Source organism: Dermacentor andersoni, chromosome 5, assembly GCF_023375885.2.
Source record: "Dermacentor andersoni chromosome 5, qqDerAnde1_hic_scaffold, whole genome shotgun sequence".
Classification (NCBI taxonomy): domain Eukaryota; kingdom Metazoa; phylum Arthropoda; class Arachnida; order Ixodida; family Ixodidae; genus Dermacentor; species Dermacentor andersoni.
The window spans coordinates 160,568,400-160,589,821 of record NC_092818.1 but is presented as its reverse complement, the minus strand read 5'-3'; the positions used below and the strand labels follow the sequence as shown (position 1 = coordinate 160,589,821).

The window sequence follows — 21,422 nt, the reverse complement described above, 5'->3', positions numbered from 1 at the left end:
GTTTCTGTCGCGGCAATAACGATACAAAAGCGACGCGTTCCACCGTATTCTATCAATAGGTTGTGGTAATGAACTGAGAACGGGGTCGACTTAATGAGTTCACTGAGATAAACAGCACGGACAACGTGTGGGGCAACTAATGATAGAAGACCATATTGCACTTCGCTTGTTAAAGGTTGATAGACGTAGTAGCGTTACGTCACTAAAACGAACACGAGCTTCAAACAGGTTAACCCTTAAACGGCAAGATCACTTCAGGACTAGTTCTACACTAGTCTCTCAATTTTTTCTTCCGATGTAATCCATCACATCTGTTTATGAAAGGTTTTGTCAACTAAATATATAGAGTAGATATGCAAATATAATTGTTTTTCCGAAAAAGAGGACAAGACTACATAGAATACTAGCGATAGCAGACATTACCGTTACTTTGGGCGCTTGTAAGCTCGTTGAAACATTCAGGGCACTTGCCTTGAAACTTCACAGTGCTACATTCCATATCTTCCGGGAGAACCCTGAAATCAAGGTCCCGTAATGCATACGTAAGAGCATATCTATACACAAAGCGCTGCATAGGGCAATGCGTAGAAGCGCACGAACAAGCTGTGAACATACTTAGTAAATTGCCTCCAATCACATAAATTAGCCGCAGCTTCACAGCAACGAGAAGCCGGTGCGTGAGACGCATGAGAGACGTTTGTAGGCTCGTAGACTTTATAACGCGGAAGAGAATATCTCGTGCCCTGCGTTTTTGCTTCACTACGTAACACGTGACCTTAAGGAGGGCACCTGTGAAACCTGAAAGCGCGCCAAACTTTTGAGACTTGATTCGCCAATATCTGTGGCTTGATTTATTCCTTGCTCGTCTTATTGCATAGCGAGCGTTCCAGTGCAAACAAGAATACATCTGGTAGAAGGACATTGCAGAAGAAGCTGCCCGAGTATAAATACGGCTGCACATCGAATCTAAATGGCCGTGCACATAAATGCATACACACGGCAATGTAGTTGGCCTACCAAAAAGTGCCGAAGGTTTAGCTGACTAATGTGTCAGGGGATTTTGCTCACCTGTAGTAATAAATGCGCTTCCTGAAGACGAGCACGATGAACAATATTGTGAAGACAGCAATGGATACCAAACTCCAAACAAGGGCAGCTTTGTAATTCGATGCTGCAGTTGCACCTTCTTGAGCAACTTGCGTGCCTAAAAAAAAATGCGAGAACAGTTCACGCTTTAGGGCCCTGGTTACCTGCATTGTCCGTTATCTGCACGTCCGGTATGACAGACGGGTGTGGCTACCTAATTCTTTAATGAATTAGTAACACAAAACAGTTATATACATACATATTCGCTAGGAGTCAGCATGAAAGCATGAAATAAGACTACACCAAGCTTAAGGGTAGTACAAATCAATATACAGAAATAAAGGACTCAGAATTTTAAAATCTAATTATTGAGATTGAAATATGACAGACGGTTCCAAAACATTTACATTAGTAGCAATGCAAGCGGTAGGCGCGTGTCTGACGGCCATCAAGTAACGAAGTGCATGGCTCCGCTACGATAAACTGTTGACTGTTATGGAAACGGCGTAACACTTTGAAGACAGGAATTTGGGATTAGTACGCTTGCCTTGGCATTGCTGAACTTCGAGTTTGCCCTGGACAATTCTGTTTGTGACGTTTCCCCCAGCACAGCGAAGCGTATAGCGTCCGTTTCCTTCGTCAGTGCAGTAAAAGGAACCACCCGTGATGTTGTGGACGTCTCGGAAGTATGTGGCACATAGGTCAACAGGAACTGGATCTGCAGATTTCCAGCGTGAAACCCTAAACAACGCTGTTTTAAATTTACGCACTTACATTGATGAAGTCAATCAAAAGACAGAGGGAGAGAAAGGGATGCATAGAACTGCAGTGAGGTTAGCCAGAGGCAGAAGCGCGTCTAAAAAGCGCGCAAAGTAAGCAAGTTGGGCTATAAGCTCGGGAAGGTGAACCATGAATACAAATTCCTCCTTTAAAGATCAGTAACATATTGCTAAAGAGTGTTAGAAAGTTCGCGCTTTGATTGTAATTGTACTCTTGTTGCTGGGCTTATCATAATAAAGATAACACACGCATTCGCATCTCAGCATTTGTAATTATCTTGTAAACAGTGTATGCAAACATCTCGCCACGCAGCGTTCTTGCATCAAAAGCGAAAAGTTCTTAAGACACATTGAAAGCGACGACAAATGCAGAATATAAAATTGGTCGAACCGTATTTTTCGCTATAATGAAAGTGCGATATGTAATTGCTTCTAATTAAATGTTTTCGGTGCATCACACGCATGAGGCATAGCATTTACACAAAAAATAAGCAGCAAAATGCTCGCGATGTTGCCGATGAAGACATATGATGTGTAATAGCCGTTATAAGAATTTGCTTTCAAATTTTTCGAATTTTGGTGCCTCGAAAAGTGAAGCGCAGGCTTTTTGGCTTTTTAGCGCGACAAGTAAAATGCATGCGAATAATTTTACAGGCCTGATAGCGGTACATATGGTGTCGAATTTACAATAGCAAACTATGGTCAGTTACCCAAATTGGTCTGTGTTACATTCGTTGCACAGCTTCGCGAGCTTCACGAAGTTTTCAAAATTGGTTTCGAAGCTTTAGTTCGGTCGTCACCAATGAGGACGAGCGCTGTTATCAACGAAGAAGCAGTATAGTCGCGCACTCACTGGTGTGATCTCACACGTCAACCCAGAGCCCTGCAATAAAAGCGACCATTGATTGTTACGAATTCGGCATCCGATTTTATATGTATTTTGCCTTGTCGTTCAGAGTCGCGAACACGCACCCTGGCATTCTCTGAATGACCAGTTGACGAATGTTTAATTTCTTGTCACCACAATTAAGCACGTTTACATCCGTTGGGAAATGGAATGCACCATTCTAACGCACGGCCGTAAGATTAGTGTACTGCCACATTAAATATTCTGATAATTTTGGAAGTCTGTGTTACTGATTTCGCTAACTTACAGCAGAGCGTGATGAGTTAGCTTTTTGTTTTACCAGTAAGTTCATGACAAAGCGCGGATGGGTGCGTTCGATCACCAACCTTTAGAAGCGCGAACCATGGTTTTCTTTTAGTCTTTACAAATACTTCGAAACAGGCATGTCATAGCTTTATTCTGACAAACACAACATCCTTTATTTTTCGTTAGAAGTAACATCATTGTCCAACCTGTAGTTGTGCTTGCTGGGTGTGCAAGTGGGAATGTCAATTATTACGGTGTCTTCTCGACTGGTACAACCCCCCCCCCCCCCCCCCCCCCCTTTTCCTTTCAAAGCAGCAAGCGCAAGATACTGGTCTCTGTGTTGAAAACTCATGGTGCTTCCTGGCAACGCAGTTATTATCCGAGAAAGGGTGTGAAGAAATACGATTTTGGGTATCAATTCGGCTTCACTTTTCTGCCGTTTCTTATGCTGTTTCATAATTATTTACCGCTGCCTTTCCAGATCTTTAGTTCACCGTGATAGTGATGCCATATTGAGCTGAGAAACATGCTGTTAAAATATGGGCATTCAACAATGTTATACGAGCAATCTGTTACCTGAAACGCTTCCTTTTACGATACGTAATTTAGGCTGGAAAATACATCCGGTGCTTCCGCCTCTTATTTCGCAAAGGTGAATCCTTAGAAGCACCGCTGGATTCGGCTTTTCCGAAAATGTGAGCTCCATGGTCACACTCGTCCTTCGTAGCAAGCATGAAAAGAAAAAGATAGAAAAAGAATCTACATGGGCATTTCATCAAAGCGATAGACTGAAGGTTTTTAGTATTGCCATCCTGCCTTTCCCACACACTTGAACAGGACCTTCGCGGAATAATAAGCGCAAGCTTTACGCCACAACTGCGAACTCCCGAATTTATGGTAAAATTTACGAATTTCGGCGCGTTCAACGATTATACTAATGCTGCTTCAAATTTTATGAAATATTATGTTCGTGATCAAGTTTAGCCCGTCCGTCTCCTAAAATATTCTCGGAAATCTGATGGTGAAAGGACACGAGAGGTATATTGTTTTGAACAGTTTTATTCAGGCAAATTCCCGTTGCGGGCAAAATCAAAGTCGCTGCGAAAGTCACTAGTGATAAATTACTTGTGTATCCCGCAAGGAGTGCGCGTTCGGGGCAAAAAAGAAAGAAAGAACGAAAGAAAATGGAGCAAATTGGTAGTAACCTTCCGCCCTCTCCACCACGGGATTGTGTCTGTGGTATTCTTATGAATTTTAGAAATCGTATTTAGAATTTTAAAAATTTTAGTTTGGCCGGTATGCTTTAGACGAAACGATGAGACTGACATGCCACTGCCCCGTCTAAAGATTGCGCTTATCATTCAAGCAAGAATGTACCAACTAGCACAGCAACATATTCTATTAATGAACACGGCAGAGCACACGTAGCGCTCAAGTTTCAACACATAAAAGAAAGTCGAGGAAACTCCGACGGTGCATATAGATTTTGCAACATATGTTTAGCATGCACCGTATACCTTTCCTGCTCCTGCTTTCTCTCTCTCTTGGTAACCGTATGTAATGAACATGGGGCTCTATGAGGCTCCGTTGGTCAATAAGCAAAAGGCACATCTCAGTGGAGTATCACATTGTGATACACTAAGTGGAACGCTTGTCATCCGTAATTTTTCCGAGCCCATTACTTAGGCTCACTGAAACCGTTTTAGTGGACGGGGAAGTGGTCTCCGTAGGTAGGTTTCTCGTATTCTTTCTTAACCTGCACCGAAGCGTTCTGCAAAGTTTATACGCCTTTGATCTGGGTTAACTGTTCTTACATGCCTGCCACTCTAAATGTTTTAGCTTTTCTGATTATGGAGATAGAAATATGACTTGATTCGGCTCAACTGATAAAGGTATGTGCGAACGGCGCTACAGTAGGAACTTCTTTCAACTGCAACGCCAGTACTTAGGTTCATGAGCCAGAGAAATGCTTCTTTACAACACGTTTCTTCATTCTGTTCTTGTGTCCATTCACAACTGCTGCAATACTAGCTGTCACATTTACATTGATGGCTTGGCTCTGTCATAAGCAAATTATCTAGTATTGTTGGTTGGTATTGGTGGGTTGCTCAGTGTCTTAGTGTCTATGCCACGCTCAGGCGCCATATTTCAGCTACGCAACTGAACTATATCCACTGCACGCATATTTCTTTATATACGAAACCAAGATGGTAATTTTTTAGTTATATGCCACTAGTTTCGCCTAAATGTGTAGTTTGATAGCTGGTGCAGTGCGACCAGGGTCTCAAAGAAGGGTCATATGCCAAGTTTAGAAAGGTGCTTGAAGAAAAGAGATAAAACGAGAGATCCCGAACCAGGTTATACATCATTGCGATAGAAATTATATGGACACTCCAGGCACGTATCCGCCGCCGCCGTCGCCATCGCCGTGATGTTTCATACAAAATCCAAGTGCGATGACATCATAGCATCACGGCCGCGCACCGTGTGCTTCGGTACGAGTGAAGCCGTGCGAGTGTGAGCCGAAGGTGGTGGCTCGATCTCGCGCGCGATAGGGAGGAAGGCGAGGAGGAAGCACGCCGTATTCCATCGTAGGCAAGGCACCGGGGTGGAGTGGGAGGGTTACTCTGGCGGCGGCTCCGTATGGCGCGGCTGTGCGGGCCCTATCTTGAAGGCGATCTGTGGTGGGTACAAAGTCCAGACACGCCAAGGGCTGATAGCTTAGTGTGCGCTGTGTTCTCGCAGCTTAGTTCGCGTTGAAACGAGAGGCAGCAGGAAAGGCAATTCACTCACTGTTACTGCCGTTCTTCCTTCCGCCAGCGTTTTTACAGCGAGTGTCCGCGGTCGTGGAGTGAGATGTGTTCGTATTTGCCTGTGCGCGCGTGGCACCATGCTTGTTAATTTAATAAGTAAGTAAATGGTTACAACTTTATACGGCCGATAAATCTGCTATCCTTACTTCGTATAGCTGTCCAATAATTTGCTATCGCACTCGATCCTGCACCTTTTGGTCGAAACTGCGGTATCTTTGACATCGCGAATAGTCAGAATATAAGCTTCAGGGCACCTGCTGAAGCCTCTTTTCTGGGTTATCGTGCATAGTCCAGTGATTTGCATAATGTTTCTCAATAAAGGAAAGAGTACCTTCCTTTCTCTCTATAAGGATATTCGCTTAATTCTCAACCACCAAAGCATTACGCGTTTGGATGGACCATATCTGCTATTTTAGTTGATTGCAGAAGTGCGTGCGAACTTACCCGCATTCCAGCACTGCAACTTTCGCTATCGAATTTCCATACAAAATCTTCATCTGCAAAAAAAAAAAAACGAAAAAAAAAGATTTTTTTTTTTTGTCGGTACCCAGCGATTTGCCCGAGGCAAATCGGCAAAGCTTCTCGTTCATCTCGTTCTCATGGACCGGATGCATTAGCTCACAATTTATTCAGTAAAATGATTTCATGGCCCCCGTTTTTATGACCGCTGTAGGGAACGAGCTGCTTTCTTACACTCACAAATCGTAAGTGTAGTCCTCGACAGGCCATCGCCGCGTCGAATATATGGTTATCCTGCTGATCGCTTTTGCGTAAGTTCAAAGCGCTCAAACGTAAAAAAGTTCTGCGCACATGGGAAAAGTAAATTACCTGTGCACATATACAGCGGCTGGACAGGGCTATTTGAACGCTAATGACAATGTAAGTGTGCAATCTGTTTACAAACTTGAAACGTCGGCGCCTCGTTACCGCGTACACAAAGCACTTTCTGCATGAAATTTCAAGGGCTGATACTCCGGAATGCACTTGTGGCCACGAGGATGAGCATGTACAGCATCTACTGTTAGAATGCCCGAGGCACGACACACACAGACAGCGCTTAGCACGTGATTTAGGGACGTCAGGTCGCCGGCCCTTCAGCCTCAGGAAGATCTTAGGTACTTGGCCAACACACTCATTGCAAAGGCAAGCGTTACTGGCCCTTCAAAGATTTCTAGAAGCGAGCAATACTCTCGGAAGCTATTGAGTAGAGTGTTTAAATGTGATAAGCGCATTCTATGTTGTTTTTTCACCCGAATTTGGCCAATCCAATGCCTGGCTTTATATACACCCGCCCACAAAAGTTTACGGACCATGAAATCTCGGAAAATATTCAATTCCCGAGCAGCCTGTAGCAGTAGCCAGTAAAACTGTTGAAGGTAATGTTGTTGGTATATTCTATTCGAGGCCCAAAATGCAAATATCTGGCTGCGTTGTGAGGTTGCGTAGATATTCAGCTTTCTCCCGGATCTCACGGTCCGTAATGTTTTATGGCCGGGTGTACCTTCATATGAATCTAATCCGTGCTTTCTCATGCGCCCTGATTTTGCACTAGTTATGTGACCGCACTTTGTTTTTACTTTAGTGCACATATGTGACTGGACTTTGTGTTGCTGTGTACTTGAGTTGACTCTCAGTTATAGTGGAGCATTAGTGCACTTATGTGATTGGAACTTGTGTTATTATAATTTCATTATTTTTATTATGATATATTCTTTTTTAAATCCCTATGTGAAAAGGAGTAGCCGGCGCCAATGAACGGCGACATCATTTCCAAAATAGAATACAATAAAAAATCATTAGGCATTTAAGATCTTCAACAGCTGACAACAGATCTTTTTTCCAATGAATTCGCTGTCATAGCAAAATGTCCCAAACTAAAATCAAAACTTACAGCGTCGAGGACATTTGCCTCCCATGTTGTGTCGTTGCAATGTTCCAACGTTTCGTTGTGTTGGGGTTCTTCTGGCTGCACTTCGAAGTTTACAGTGAGTTTGAATGCCGCCTCTAAAAAAAAAAAGAATGATCATTTATCACTATCACTATTACATTACCTAAACTCTGCAGGAAAAAACCTATTTCCTTTCCTCGAAAGAGCTGCGCGTAAAGTTCTTTGAAACCAATGAAAGTTCAATCGGTGACCGAAAAGTCACGTCTCAACAAGTGCACGTAAGGTTTGCGTCAGAAAAGTGCAGCCTGCTGGAATGATATGGACGGTTTGTGATGGAGTTACAGTTGCTGAAACTGCACGAAGCTTAGAATGTGCAGAGGCGTCCATACATTGGAACCTGGGCAGTTTAGTTCACAGTGCTAGTACGAAGGATTATACCAACTTCTGCAACTGCTGCATTACGGATACAGACGCGAATCGACAAAAAAACTCACTTTCTTCTTTTTTAATATTCACCTTAAAATTCACCTTAAAATTCACACTGCAACTCGCGCGACATTAGAAGGCATAATTTAACTGTGAATGTCAATAAACTTCGTGACGCCTCAGTACTGCCCGAGGCACAGTTATGCTATACCATTATTGACAATTATTTCTAATGCCATGTGTTATATATCATTTTGTCCTCGCCTGTAACACTCTGCAGCTCGCAATTATCGGTACTGCAATCGCTAACGAAATTGTAATGGCGATGATCAGTTGGTAGAATAGCTCCGACAATCTACCTCGACGTCAGTACATGATTCTCCTCACAATTTACTTTATGAGTAACAAGCGGATATGTGCAATACACTGTGCCAATTACAGCTACACCCACCTGGTACGCAGTGACCGAGACTAGAGTTCCATTGGAGTAGAGGAAGGCACACGCACGTCTCCTTTCCACTCTGCACCGTGCACCAACTGAGCGGTGTGCTGCACTCACGGTCTTTTTCGGGTGAGCATTTTTCTGAAATTCAGCACGCTCAGTTAGCAAATGCCAATTATAGTAACAAACGATTTGTAAGAAATGTATTTAATTGTTAAACTTGGAAGATCTTGAATTTATGCCTTAGGAGGCGCCATAAATGCGAAACAGTACTCGCATGGGCCGAGTACCACGCTATATGTAAGTCAACTGTAATGCTACTATAATGGTTCTAACAAATGTAAGGCAGAATTACTTACAATTTCGTCTGTGTGAAGAGAGAGTTATGGGAACAGTTAACAAAAAGCATGCATGATGTTGGTGAACTGAATCGGCTCCTGGTAACGTACAATCAAATGTACAGCGTTATTTCATAGTAGAATGCGTTATTGAAATTTTTTCTTTTTTGCAAGTCGGCAAATTGTCATTTCTGTTCGATATGCGTACTGCCCACGGTATATGTTAGCGAGCTTAGCTAATAGCCTCGGTACTATATAAAGGTCGGTGATCAGCTTTGCGTCGGTAACCTAGTTGTAAAACAGTTGCTCAAACTTTTGTATTGTCATTTTCTCAGGCCGAACTCCCAAACATTTAGATTAGTAAGAACGATTGCTGGTTGGCTAGTAAGAACTATTCATTGTAGAACTACGCTAATCTTACGATCACTATCACAATTAGGCGGCGCCTATTCCCATGAAATATTTAAGTGCACGAATTGTTGCGTGGTTGTATATGAACCGCGCTATGAGCAGCCTGCCTCGTATAATACAGGCTTTACTGTAAACAAACTAGTGCAATGAAATGTCGGCCACAAAAGACAAGCTCTATTCTTTTGAGAGCTCCGCATGGAGACTTGGTTTTGAACAATGCGTTGCGTAACTTAGGCGACAAACGTCAGCTGATTGACCTCCCGCGAAATGTTACAGTTGAACGCCTATTCATTGAAAAACTTTAATGAATGACTTCCCATGAAGGCGCGCGCCCTGAACGCTGAGCTCGTTTTTATATTTTCTTGACACCTGTGTCGATGCACAGGGCCTGTGCACTGGGCAGCAGCATATTAAAATTTTCTGTAACCTGATAAATGAACTTGGGGCTGTGCTAATCGCAAAAATAAAAAATAAACCACACCGGCGGTATACCGTCCCGACCAAACTGACTGCGTTGTTTGCGAGAACGTGACCCATTTATTAAAAGCGCCGCAGTCTTACGCAGTCTCTGGTAAGAGTATTTAACTACGAGTAAAGAGCAAAACAGGCGATATCAATATAAATGTTTTTTCTGACGTACCAGAGCACCGGTCTGCAAGCTCGACTGCGCTTTCTGGACACGTGCACAGCGCTTCTGCATCTAGTAGAACGCATTGACGCCCTCTTTCTGCGCACTCATTCATTTCTTCCTGGGTGCAGTTTCTGTTCGCTGAAATGTAGTAAGAGAAAGCTTGAAGATCATGATCGAACATGCCTTTGGCAATGGTGGTCATAACACTGACACAAAATTAGTAACCGAGTCATCGTATTCCTAGCGCGAGGAATGGCAGCACGCTTTGGGGAAAGTAGTTTATCTACGACGAGGCGTAGATGCATGATTGCATTGAAGAAAGAAAAATGCGCTAAGTATTGCACAGACTTGTCGCAACTACGGCTGTGTGCAAGGAGTCCTCCCAGAAATCCGAGGGTGGCTGAGCTTCAAAGAGTCTTTTTCTAATTTTTATTGGATACGTTGCATATTGTGAGAATTTAGGGAGGAACAGTGATGCGGCACTGAAGCTTTGGCATGCAGGGTAATTAGTAATACTACCTGAATTACTGCTTATTCTTTCAGCTGTCAGTTGTTTATGTAAGCAATACCTAACATTCGGTAGAGTAGTGCCATTAGCGGGCGAATAGATATATCAAGTTTTTCAATAAAACATGATTGCCCAACAAATCTTACGGAATCAGGTGCACTAATTCTGTTTTTCCAGTCAATTTTGTCATTACAGCTTCATCGTAAGAAAAGCACATTTACACGAATATGTTGTAAATTATTAAACCTATCGCACGTAAAGCTTGCTGGTGCTAGTAATTGCTAGAGACTCTCTCAACGACTGATAACCGCAAATAGCACTCCACCAGGAGTGCCGCTAAGTAAACAGGAAGCGAGAGATGCAAGTTGAATCGCTCAATAAAATTAAAAAAGTAATAGTAAAAAGAAGCTTGAACTTGTGAAACAGCAGTAGCCGACGTCATCAAGGTTGTGAATAGCATTAAAGCGCGAATGAGCTTGTTGTATTTAGAACAACAGCAAAAACAAAGGTGAGCTGACAACCAGCTTAATCAGGTTTTTAGGATGTCGGCCAGCACGCAGAGATAGGACGGTCGCTTTGAAGTAATTCTTAACAGATTATGTTCGACCAAGATACTTCAGACATGGAGAGATCGACATGTCAGGAAAACTTAAAATCGCTGTTTTCTGACCTTTGGGCAAACAGCTTCTGAAATTGCGAAAAAAAAAATGCTGAATTGTTCTGCGAACAGTAATATTTGCGTGATATATAGGAGCTTCAGGCCTCAGTGGACAATCACTCACAATGTCGTTTCGAACGCAGATTTACCTGCAAGAATGCTAAAGGCGTGCAATTTCCCTAGCTTAAAGCAACACAAATGGCCAGATGGCAAGCTTCCCAAGCCACCGCAAAACAGAACAAAAAGGAAATACCACAAGAGGAGTGCGGGTCACTTAGATCTCAAATTCCTATTATTCCAATACGCTCCAATAAATGTTGCTACGTTTCTCAATTACTGGAGCACTGTAGCTAGCTGGGCGAGCCAGTACATCTTCATAACTATTATACATAGCGCGCACTAAAAAACACGGACAAAGAATAGACAAACACGAGCGCTGACTCACCACTAAAAGTTTATTGCGTTTAAACACGTATATATAGAAAAACTCACACATGCGCACACCCGCGCACCAACATTCCCCTAACCAAAAGCAAAGCAAGAAATGCAGCAATAAAGCAAGAAGTTCGATAATTTTAACGATTAGATGTGTCTAAAAAAGCTTTTTCTTTGTTGAGTAGTGCGAGTGACGCCTGGCTTATGCACCTGTCACCCCATTTATTGATTAGGTAGGCCTTTGAACGTTTCTCAATTACTGCTTTCTAAACAAGAATATCCGGTCAAAGAATGTTATTGCTGCACTCGATTGATGATGGTGTAAAAATGCGTGTAAGCTGATTTCAGCGCTTGTCAACAGCAGTCAGTCATTCCGTCCAGCACTCATTCAAAAAGCGGCACTTACGGTGACAAGATCCATTCACAAGTTGTGCTCCGTGAGGGCATATGCAGTTGAAGCTGATCTCACTATTGCTTTGTTCTAGTTGACCGCCGCTGTCAGTGCAATCTTTTGCAAGCGTCGGGTCTGCTGAAAAGAATAACAAATGAAGCACTGAAATACATGAGCGCTGTGCTGCCGACGAAACTAATGAACTAAAGCAAAGAAGCGAAACGAGTAATTTCCAATAACAAATTCAGTGTACAATAGAGGCTGGTTCGAAGCTCGCTGGCCGGCATTATGGACGCCAATGGGCAAGCAGGTTTTTTCCGCAGCACAACCTTTATGACGGAAAGAAGGATGCGGTTAAGCCCTTTTTTTTTTCGTAGAGCAATCCATTTTGCGCTAACATTAAGATTGTAACGAGGGTACTATTAAGAATATGAACATTAGGACCTGAACATAGAATATAATAAAGTGGACGTCGAATTAGTAAAGGTTTCGACATGTTTGTACACCCGTTGTTGTAGATGAGTGCACAAAAATAAAGGGTTTGTCTATCTGTCAGTGTCAATCCAAACCTTGACGCAGTGTTGTGCGATGACCTGCAAGAATATAAAAGTATTTGACTTTGCATCTTAGTATGGGTTACAACAATACCACAGTGTTCCGGCTAGTATTTTGTATTTTCATAGCGTCAGAGGCTTCGGAGATCAGTAGCCAGTGTATATGATTATAGTTTGTGTGCGACGCTTGCATAAGATAAATAATAAGGTTTATTAAATGAAAGCGCACCAATTTAAGAGCGCATTCAGGTCTCACGTCTAAACGTGGTACTTAAGCCGTACAGAGTAGTGGGCACTGCATGGCTCATTTCAGCGGTGAACTCAAGCAAGAACAAGACTATGTGTTGACACAGACAGGAACCCTATACCTTGAATGTGAGTGCCGTTTTCATATTCGCACCAAGCTTCGCTGGAACCGTCATCGTCGAGACATGTTGAACGCTCGCACGAGTGTACCAAGCAAGAAGACACATCTGCATACAGAGAGGGCCAAGTATAAAAATGCGATGCCAGTGAGGTAGTCCTATGTGTAGCCAAAAAGACAGGTGCAAAGAGAATGAATCAGCCTGACCGTAACCTCGCAGGAACGCACACAGAATACGACTACAGCCCCCTTTACAGTACACTTATGAGCGGTGCTCAAGTTTGTAGCAGCGCACGAGCAATATCTCAGGGCAGAATTAGTGTTACCTCCTTGCTGCGATTACTAAATCGATTTGAAATAAAGAGCTAGGCAAGTCCTCTTCAGGGTTTAGCGTTAGGTAAACCCTAATCTGTAAAGTTGGTGAGGATACTCAGGGAACTTAGGCTAGAGTTTACAAAGTATTTCTTACGGAAATGCCATTTGTCGAATGACCATAATTTTCAACGGTGACTCTCCGACTATATATACAGCGATCGATAGAATTTGTGATTACCGTGAGAACGCTGCCTGGAAGAACACGGTTGTGTGTGTGATAAGCTTTGCGAATATTGGCTGTGGTGGCCTGACCGACTATATCTATCTATCTATCTATCTATCTATCTATCTATCTATCTATCTATCTATCTATCTATCTATCTATCTATCTATCTATCTATCTATCTATCTATCTATCTATCTATCTATCTATCTATCTATCTATCTATCTATCCATCTATCCATCTATCCATCCATCCATCTATCTATCTATCTATCTATCTATCTATCTATCTATCTATCTATCTATCTATCTATCTATCTATCTATCTATCTATCTATCTATCTATCTATCTATCTATCTATCTATCTATCTATCTATCTATCTATCTATCTATCTATCTATCTATCTATCTATCTATCTATCTATCTATCTATCTATCTATCTATCTATCTATCTATCTATCTATCTATCTATCTATCTATCTATCTATCTATCTATCTATCTATCTATTTCTTTATTTATTTATTTTCTTAATGTGTCCAGGCACAGCCTTACACCTTAATATTGGTGCACTTGTGTCACACAATTGAAGTAAAGGTTACATGCGAAATCGATAGTTATTCGCCGCTCTATAGTTGAGTAGCACGCTTACAAAAGGGTAGCATATTTAGGCATATCATCAACCAGCCGGGGACATTTTCTAATTCACCCAATAAGAAATGTATCGCTAATACATTGCCGTACATATGTTGTGCAGTATAGTGCAATATGTTCACACAGCTGTCCTCACCCGCGTCTGTAATCTCTTTCAAATTAGTGTGGCACAGGAGTAGCCTGCTACAGGCAGACTCTTGTGCCCTAAACGGCGCTCAATGCTGAACACATGGAGCTCAAAGCGTAGAGGCACGTGCATTGACCCGATCGTGCTCCTGGCTGGCTCACGCAAGCTGGACTTCACTCTCCAGCAGCCCGTTATTGCGACAGCGTATACAGACTAACATGGAAGTGAGAAAATCGACAAAATCTCCATTAATAAAGTTGAAAGGTAAATACACAAAACGTATTCTTGATTACTCTCTGCATGCTTGAAAAGATATGTTCAAGAAGCTAGGTAGGCAACTACTAGATGCAAGAATTAGTGGGGTACATCTCCACGTCATGCGAGTTGCAGGTGAGATAGTACTTTTTCTCATGGTTGAGCTCATCAACATCACCATGTTTAGGCTATTTTATCTACATTGCAGAAGGAATGCCTATGCGACCTACAATTATCCCTCACTCCCTCCACCCCGTCTTGCCTCACCTGGCTTCCCTCTATGGGTACAAATTTTCTGGAGACCGGCGAATATAAACTTTTTCAAATGCGAATCATATACGATTATTAGGTTTCGAGCATCGAATTGAAAAGCGAATACTCAAGCGCACACACGTGTATTTACAGCAGGAATATTTATTTTAGTATAACTAAATACCACGCTGTATACTGATCATGTAGTGCAAAAAAAAAAAAAAAAAAAAAGAAGAACAGCTATCAGCTACAAAGGATCATTTCTAAAGATTAAACACACCACTGATCGTCATTGCAAAACTGCCCGAATAGCCTCTCAATAACTCTGTATCCTGGCTGCAAACAAGCTTTTCTAAAAATGACGACTATTGTGTGTTTAGCCTTTCCAGAACGCTAAAAAATTGTTGCCAAAAAGAGATCAGTAGTGTAAAGGAACAATAAAAAAAAAAGCTGCTGAAGGACCTGTCTACGGTAGACACGTCCTAAAAGGCTCAATTGCAAGGAAAACACAAATGGTGCTACAGTAGTAGACTGGCACAGACGCTAAACGACCGACTGCAAGCTAAACTCACGGGTTGTCATGTCAGGTTTCGATGTGGCACCGAAAACAAAACTTGCATTAGCCATTTTGTTTCTGCATAGCTTTGAAAACTTTCGTCAGTGTTTCAGTTCCAATAATTTGCGATACCTTGCTTAGAAGACAAGAGACAGTACCCAGACTTTTAACATTCGGTTGCCGCGAAACATTCTGTTAGTTACGGATATTCTAAATTTCCGAATAGTTCCTTTTCGAATACAGATGCAAATAGCAAGAGTGCAGTAATTTGTAATGTTTGATACATTGCTTGCTTTATTTGCCTCGTCGTACTACAGTGCCACAGGAGGCAGAGGGAAAAGCCGTTCAAATGACTGCTCGAGGGGTCCTTCACCCCATTAGTAAAAAATGACAGCAGCTAAACGAACGTACGATATCGCAGTACTGTTCTTTAAGTTGCGCATTGTTTTAAATAATGAGCAAGCCATAAAAAGAAGGCTGAAAGACATAGCTAATACAACAAAGGAAGCCGCTGCAATCTCCTACACTTAAGTAAAAGACTATCTAGTTTATACAAGAAAGAACCGCTAAGTCTTCTGCACCTCAAGAAGTTAAGGCACAGCTTATACAACAGAAAGAGCCCCTAATTTTGCTGCACTTAAATGAGACACACATATTCCTTTGCTAATGTAATGATTCATAATTCGCGGAAGAGTATTCAATACGTATTATAATCTTAGAAAATTTCAGAGGTGTACAAGTATCCGACTTTCATCACAACACCTATAGTTCACTGCCGTACACGACTGCGCATTCATTCGCTTTTCTACTCGACCAGAGTATCGGCTACTCCTCACGTTCTAGCAACGGGCGCTGTGCCTGGCTTGGTGCGGGACCAGAAATACAGCAATGGCATCAGTAAGAAAGAAACCCGGCATTGTAAGGAAACAAATGTAGCAAGTGAAAGATACTGGGGCAGCATGAATAGCAATTTCAATGATACAATAAAGACAGCAGAAGAATTCTCCTATAGAATTCTCCAATCACATATAAGTGATTCGCGTGCTACGTGGCTCATGTTCCTAAGCGTGTCGAAGTGCGAAGTAGTTCCCTTTTCTCGAAAAACTGTTAACTCTCACTTTTCTTATCATTTGGATTGTAACATAGTTGACCACACCACAGAATATAAGTACTTAGGAATGCTCCTTACGCACAATCTTTCAAGGATTAATCACATCACCTCCATTTCAGCTAACGCCTCCAGATCATAAGAGATTTCTGCGCCGCAACTTAAGAACTGCACCTTCACCGCTAAGAAAACTAGCCTACATAACTATTGTACGGCCACAAACTGAGTACGCCTCTTGTATATGGTCTCGTCATCAAAATTACCTTATCGAACTTCTGGAGAGCATCCAGAATAGAGCGAGCCGTCTCATTAAAAAAAATTATAGTAACCAGTCAAGTGTAACCCAAATAAAAGTCGATCTTTCGTAATAATAATATTTCCCTTCTATTATTATTTCATCGATTCATCACACAGTTGTCTTAACCTTACCAAACCTGAACCAGGCATCCTCGACGTTACAAAGACTGAACAATCAGTTCCGCTACACCCGAATTTATGGTAATACGCGCCGTGGTTGCTCAGTGGCTATGGTGTTGGGCTGCTGAGCACGAGGCCGCGGGATCGAATCCCGGCCACGGCGGCCGCATTCCGATGGGGGCGAAATGCGAAAACACCCGTGTACTTAGATTTAGGTGCACGTTAAAAGAGCCCCAGGTGGTCAAAATTTTCGGAGTCCTCCACTACGGCGTGCCTCATAATCAGAAAGTGGTTTTGGCACGTAAAATCCCATAATTTAATTTTTTTAATTTATGGTAATACACACGCTTTTAATTTTTCAGCTTTGCCTTATGCGGTCTGTTTATGACGCTCTGCCAGGTAACATCGCTTGCCAACCTAACCACAGTGCATTTCGCAATCTTCTAATCAATCAATATGCCGTTTCAACAGTCTAACACGTCTTGTTTTCTTTTAATTTCTTTCCTGCATTTTCTACAAGTTAATAAAAGAATTTCAGTGAAACTAATTTTTTACTATACTTACTACTGCGTACATGCACCAACGTTTATAATGTTATTACGCTATTATGTTATTGTGATTATGGTTTAGTGTTATTGCTCTACATATTGTATTTGCTAATGTCATATTTTCCATGTTTCGTGAATATTTCTTTCATTGTACTGATGTTTCTTTTCCCCCGATTCTATACTAATATGTTACCGTACTTCCGCCTTTACAGAATGCCTTGTCGAAGGCCTGTAAGGTACATGTAAATAGTAGTGCATACTAATTGAAGTTCTATTGAGCAAAGTACAACTTTAGATGTCTTCAAAGGGTGAGCAAATGAGCATTAATAGCTCGTATTGCTCCACAATAATAAGGCCTTTTCTTATTGCAATAGCTAATGATATAGACGCTCCAGGCGCATTTCTGCTGTGGCTGTCGCCGTGAGGTTCCGTATAAATTCCAAGGGCGTTAAAATCTTCTCCGCGCGCCATATGCTGTATTTGCGATTGAAAATGTGTGAGGGTAAGCCGGCTATCGCGGATCAGTCTCGCGCACGCAAGGGAGGGAAGCGGGGAGGAAGCACGCCGTTTTCCGTCGCTCGCTAGGCTCAGGGGGCAGAGCAGGGAGGGGGTACGCGTTCTACTCCGGGCGGCCCGGGCGCGACATTACAATTGCGAGTAAGTACAGCGGGGCGTGACACTTGCGGAGGCGCCGGACGTTTGCTCGCATGCGCCAGTAAGAGCGGGTGCGAGAGAGAAAATGTGGCGGCTTTTGCTCTTTGAATATATGACTCTGCCTAGGCACTACGGAGGAGTTTCTTAGCACGTGTTCTGTGGGTTTGCCCCTTACTAGAAACTGCAAGGTCGCGCCGGCATCGCGGAGTGGGGTCGAATTTGTTTACGCTCCGACGCTGGCTGCCGGCACAGTGAAACAGGTGACAACATCGCAGATGTTTCCGTGGGAGCAGCAGAGACCGCGGAAGAGGCCGGTCCGCATATATTGAAAATCTAGAAGGCAGAGCGCATTAGCAACCGTGGTTGAATGCGAGTGGCTGAAAGCGCGACGGTGATGTTCGATGCCCCTGCAACCGCTATGAGAATACGCCGCCCCCCCCCCCCTTAACGCGTTTTACGCTAACCTAACCTAACGTTACCCTAACCTCACGAGGCGGAGTCTAAAAGACAATAATGCTCACTACGTAACTGTTGTGAGAATACGCCGCGCCACTCTGACAGCTTTTACGTTGACCTAGCCTAACGTAACGTTAACCTAACCTAACCCAACGTAAGCTAACGTTAACGTAACCTAACAAAACATAACGTGGCCTAGACGTAAAGACAATAATCCGCACGGCGTAACCTCTGTGAGGATGCGCCGCGTCACGTTAACGCCTTTTACGGGAAGCTAACGTAACCTAAGCTAACGGGAACCTAACCGAAACCTAAGATTAGCTAAGCTAGTATGGACGAGACGCTAAGCCAATAATCCTCACGGCTTGACATCAGGCAGTCGCGTTCAACCGTGGTTGCTAAAGCGCTGTGCGTTTATTCCACTCAAAGGGGACCACTCAAAAATGCTCCTAAAAGTCCAGGAGAGCAGGCCCAGCCTCTACCACGGCCGCCATTGCTCCCCAGGGAAAATCAGTGTTTATTTTTTTTTTTATTTTTGTTGGAAGGTAGAGTGCCGTAAGGCGCGACAACGTTACAATCCGGCATGACTTATTCAGCACCAGCGCCGCACGCGCGAGAGAGTCTGTCCGACGTACCTTTAAACACAGCGATCACCAAATGGGGCCTCAGTGCACGCTGGTTAACCTGTTTCACCGCGCCAGCAGCGAGTGTCCGAGCGTAAACAAACTCGACCCCACTCCGCAATGCTGCCACTCCTAGGGACAAACGCATAACATACGCGCAAAGAAACTTCTCCACAATAGTGCCTAGGCAGAGTCAGATATTCAAAGATATTAGCTGTCACGTCTTGCAAATGTATCATTTATTGCACCCGTAGAAAAATTCGCAGCCTAACTCGAGAAAAATTACTTCACGCTTCCCTTGCCCGAGGTGCAGCAACTTCGTGTGTTTCGGCCATCACAAGTGTGCGAGATGCAATAGCTGACAATCCTAAGCAAACCCACAGACTGCTAGCTAACATGAACTTCGTGTTTGTTATGCAGGTATGTTGTCTCACAGTCAACCTGCCATAATAAATTCTGGTACCGGCACGCCGCTCGACGTTATTACGATCGCTGCGCACAAATAAAAATAAACTTGGAAGTACGCAATACCGGCGCTGAAAGTAAAAGCGACGGTGTTATACTTACGAAAGCACCGCAGAGCGGCGGCGTTGAAATACTTCCCGTTGTCGCATTTACAGGTAAAGGTGCTCTTTACCCGTTCTCTTATGACGACCTCTTTTGCCAGGCATTCGGAGCCGTTGCAAAACGAGCTTCCCACAGATTCGCAGATGTCCTCACCTGCAGGAGAACGGATAAATATTTCTGATCAATTTATGTTCACGCACAAGAAATTGGATTCAGTAGCTAAGTCAGCGATTCGTGATACTGTAGTAGAATGATTGTCAAACATGGGAACAGGCTTCTGTAATGCTCCTACTCTGAATGTGACGTGATGTGAGAGGTTGCGCTGTAGCCTCCTCTTCCTGTTTTACTTTTCCTAGTTTTCATCAACCCCTCTAGTTCTTTTTTTTTCTCTCGCCCTCAAGTGGATGGGCGCAGTAACTCCTAGGAGACAACTGCTAGCACGCTTCAGTTTCTTTCATTGTATTATTTAAATAATAATAATAACAATAATAATAATAATAATAATAATAATAATAATAATAATAATAATAATAATAATAATAATAATAATAATAATAATAATAATAATAATAATAATAAATAATAATATTTATTTATGCACCACAAGAAACAATATATAGTAAGCGGGCCTGTCAAAGCCTAAATGGCTTGCGTGACTAGGCCCGGCAGCGCCGGCAACAGCGATGAGGTCAGTGTATGTACATACATGCGTAACCTTAGTTCCGACAAAACATTGTGCAAACAAAAGGAAAATTAAATGCATGTTAATACAATGTAGCGTGAACATATTTTCACGCTTATATAGATTAATAATAATAATTATAATAATAATAATAATAATAATAATAATAATAATAATAATAATAATAATAATAATAATAATAATAATAAAGTACAAATGCTACATGCACTACATGTTTCAGTCGAAGTGACATAGAATGTTTTATAACTGCTTCGAAGATTGACATGTTTGTCACTCATTAGCACAAACTTATTACGAGCAGCAGCAGCCATCGGTAATTCCCCGATTCTCAAGGGTTAAAGAAATAATTTGCAAGATTTTGCAACAAGCATTTAAATGAGTATTATAAAGCACATCAAGAAAATTCGCAGTTGAGAGCGGCCAGAATTCAAGCCATGCGCAGACGATCATGAATTCTTTCGTTAACACCAGTTTCTAGATGATTCTTTCACAAACTTGAGAAATGAAGGGGGATTCCGTATACACATGAAACATCTCCCTTAGACACATTAGATTGATTCAATTCAATCCGATTATGAGGCACGTTGTAGTGGGAGACTTCGGCATAACTTGGACCACCTGGGGTTATTTAACGGGCACCTAAATCTAAGTACACGGGCGTTTTCGCATTTCGCCCCTATCTAAATGCGGCCGCGGTGACCGGGATTCAATCCCGCGACCTCGTGCTTAGCAGCCCAACACAATAACCACTAAGCAACCACGGCGGCTATTAGACTGATTACTGATTAGATGAACTAGCTCATCGATGTATCAGACATTTGCTGATGTTAGTCATTGCTTAGAATACCCGGAAAAAAAAAGAGACATGGTTAGCAATATCGCAGTCGGTTTAAAAATTATCGCTTTCCGCGCTTGAACACGAGGCCCTATACGCATAGAAATGAGAGAGAAAGCAAAGTACCGTTTATTAGGAAACAATATTATCTGATTTGTACGGCTATCACGTTTCCATTCTCGAAATGGGGCAGCGTCAGTTTCATCTATTCATAATTGCAGGCAGCGCCCGCCTGGTTTCATTCAGGCAGTG

The 21,422-nt window shown here is 42.6% G+C and overlaps 1 protein-coding gene and 1 long non-coding RNA gene across 13 annotated transcripts in view; one reads left to right on the top strand and one right to left on the bottom strand.

Moving 5' to 3' along the window:
* LOC126531513 (uncharacterized) overlaps positions 1–21,422 on the top strand; it is a 219,022-nt gene that overhangs the window by 102,610 nt on the left and 94,990 nt on the right. For 5 of the 6 annotated variants that reach the window (XR_011894825.1, XR_011894826.1, XR_008612703.2 and 2 more), the window contains exon 3: positions 8,587–8,716. This is a non-coding gene — a long non-coding RNA (uncharacterized lncRNA). The remainder of the gene's footprint in view (positions 1–8,586; positions 8,717–21,422) is intronic. The other variant, XR_011894827.1, reaches the window with a different exon arrangement.
* Positions 1–21,422, bottom strand: part of LOC126532161 (uncharacterized) — a 59,942-nt gene that overhangs the window by 7,306 nt on the left and 31,214 nt on the right. For 4 of the 7 annotated variants that reach the window (XM_050179838.3, XM_055071209.2, XM_055071211.2 and 1 more), the window contains exons 2-12: positions 19,633–19,785; positions 12,882–12,986; positions 11,975–12,097; positions 9,977–10,105; positions 8,597–8,728; positions 7,723–7,835; positions 6,276–6,328; positions 3,595–3,737; positions 1,634–1,804; positions 1,069–1,204; positions 424–515 (exon numbers count right to left, since the gene is read on the bottom strand). In XM_050179838.3, coding sequence (XP_050035795.2) covers positions 424–515; positions 1,069–1,204; positions 1,634–1,804; positions 3,595–3,737; positions 6,276–6,328; positions 7,723–7,835; positions 8,597–8,728; positions 9,977–10,105; positions 11,975–12,097; positions 12,882–12,986; positions 19,633–19,785 — 1,350 coding nt within the window. The remainder of the gene's footprint in view (positions 1–423; positions 516–1,068; positions 1,205–1,633; positions 1,805–3,594; positions 3,738–6,275; positions 6,329–7,722; positions 7,836–8,596; positions 8,729–9,976; positions 10,106–11,974; positions 12,098–12,881; positions 12,987–19,632; positions 19,786–21,422) is intronic. The other 3 variants (XM_055071210.2, XM_055071208.2, XM_055071212.2) reach the window with 3 other exon arrangements.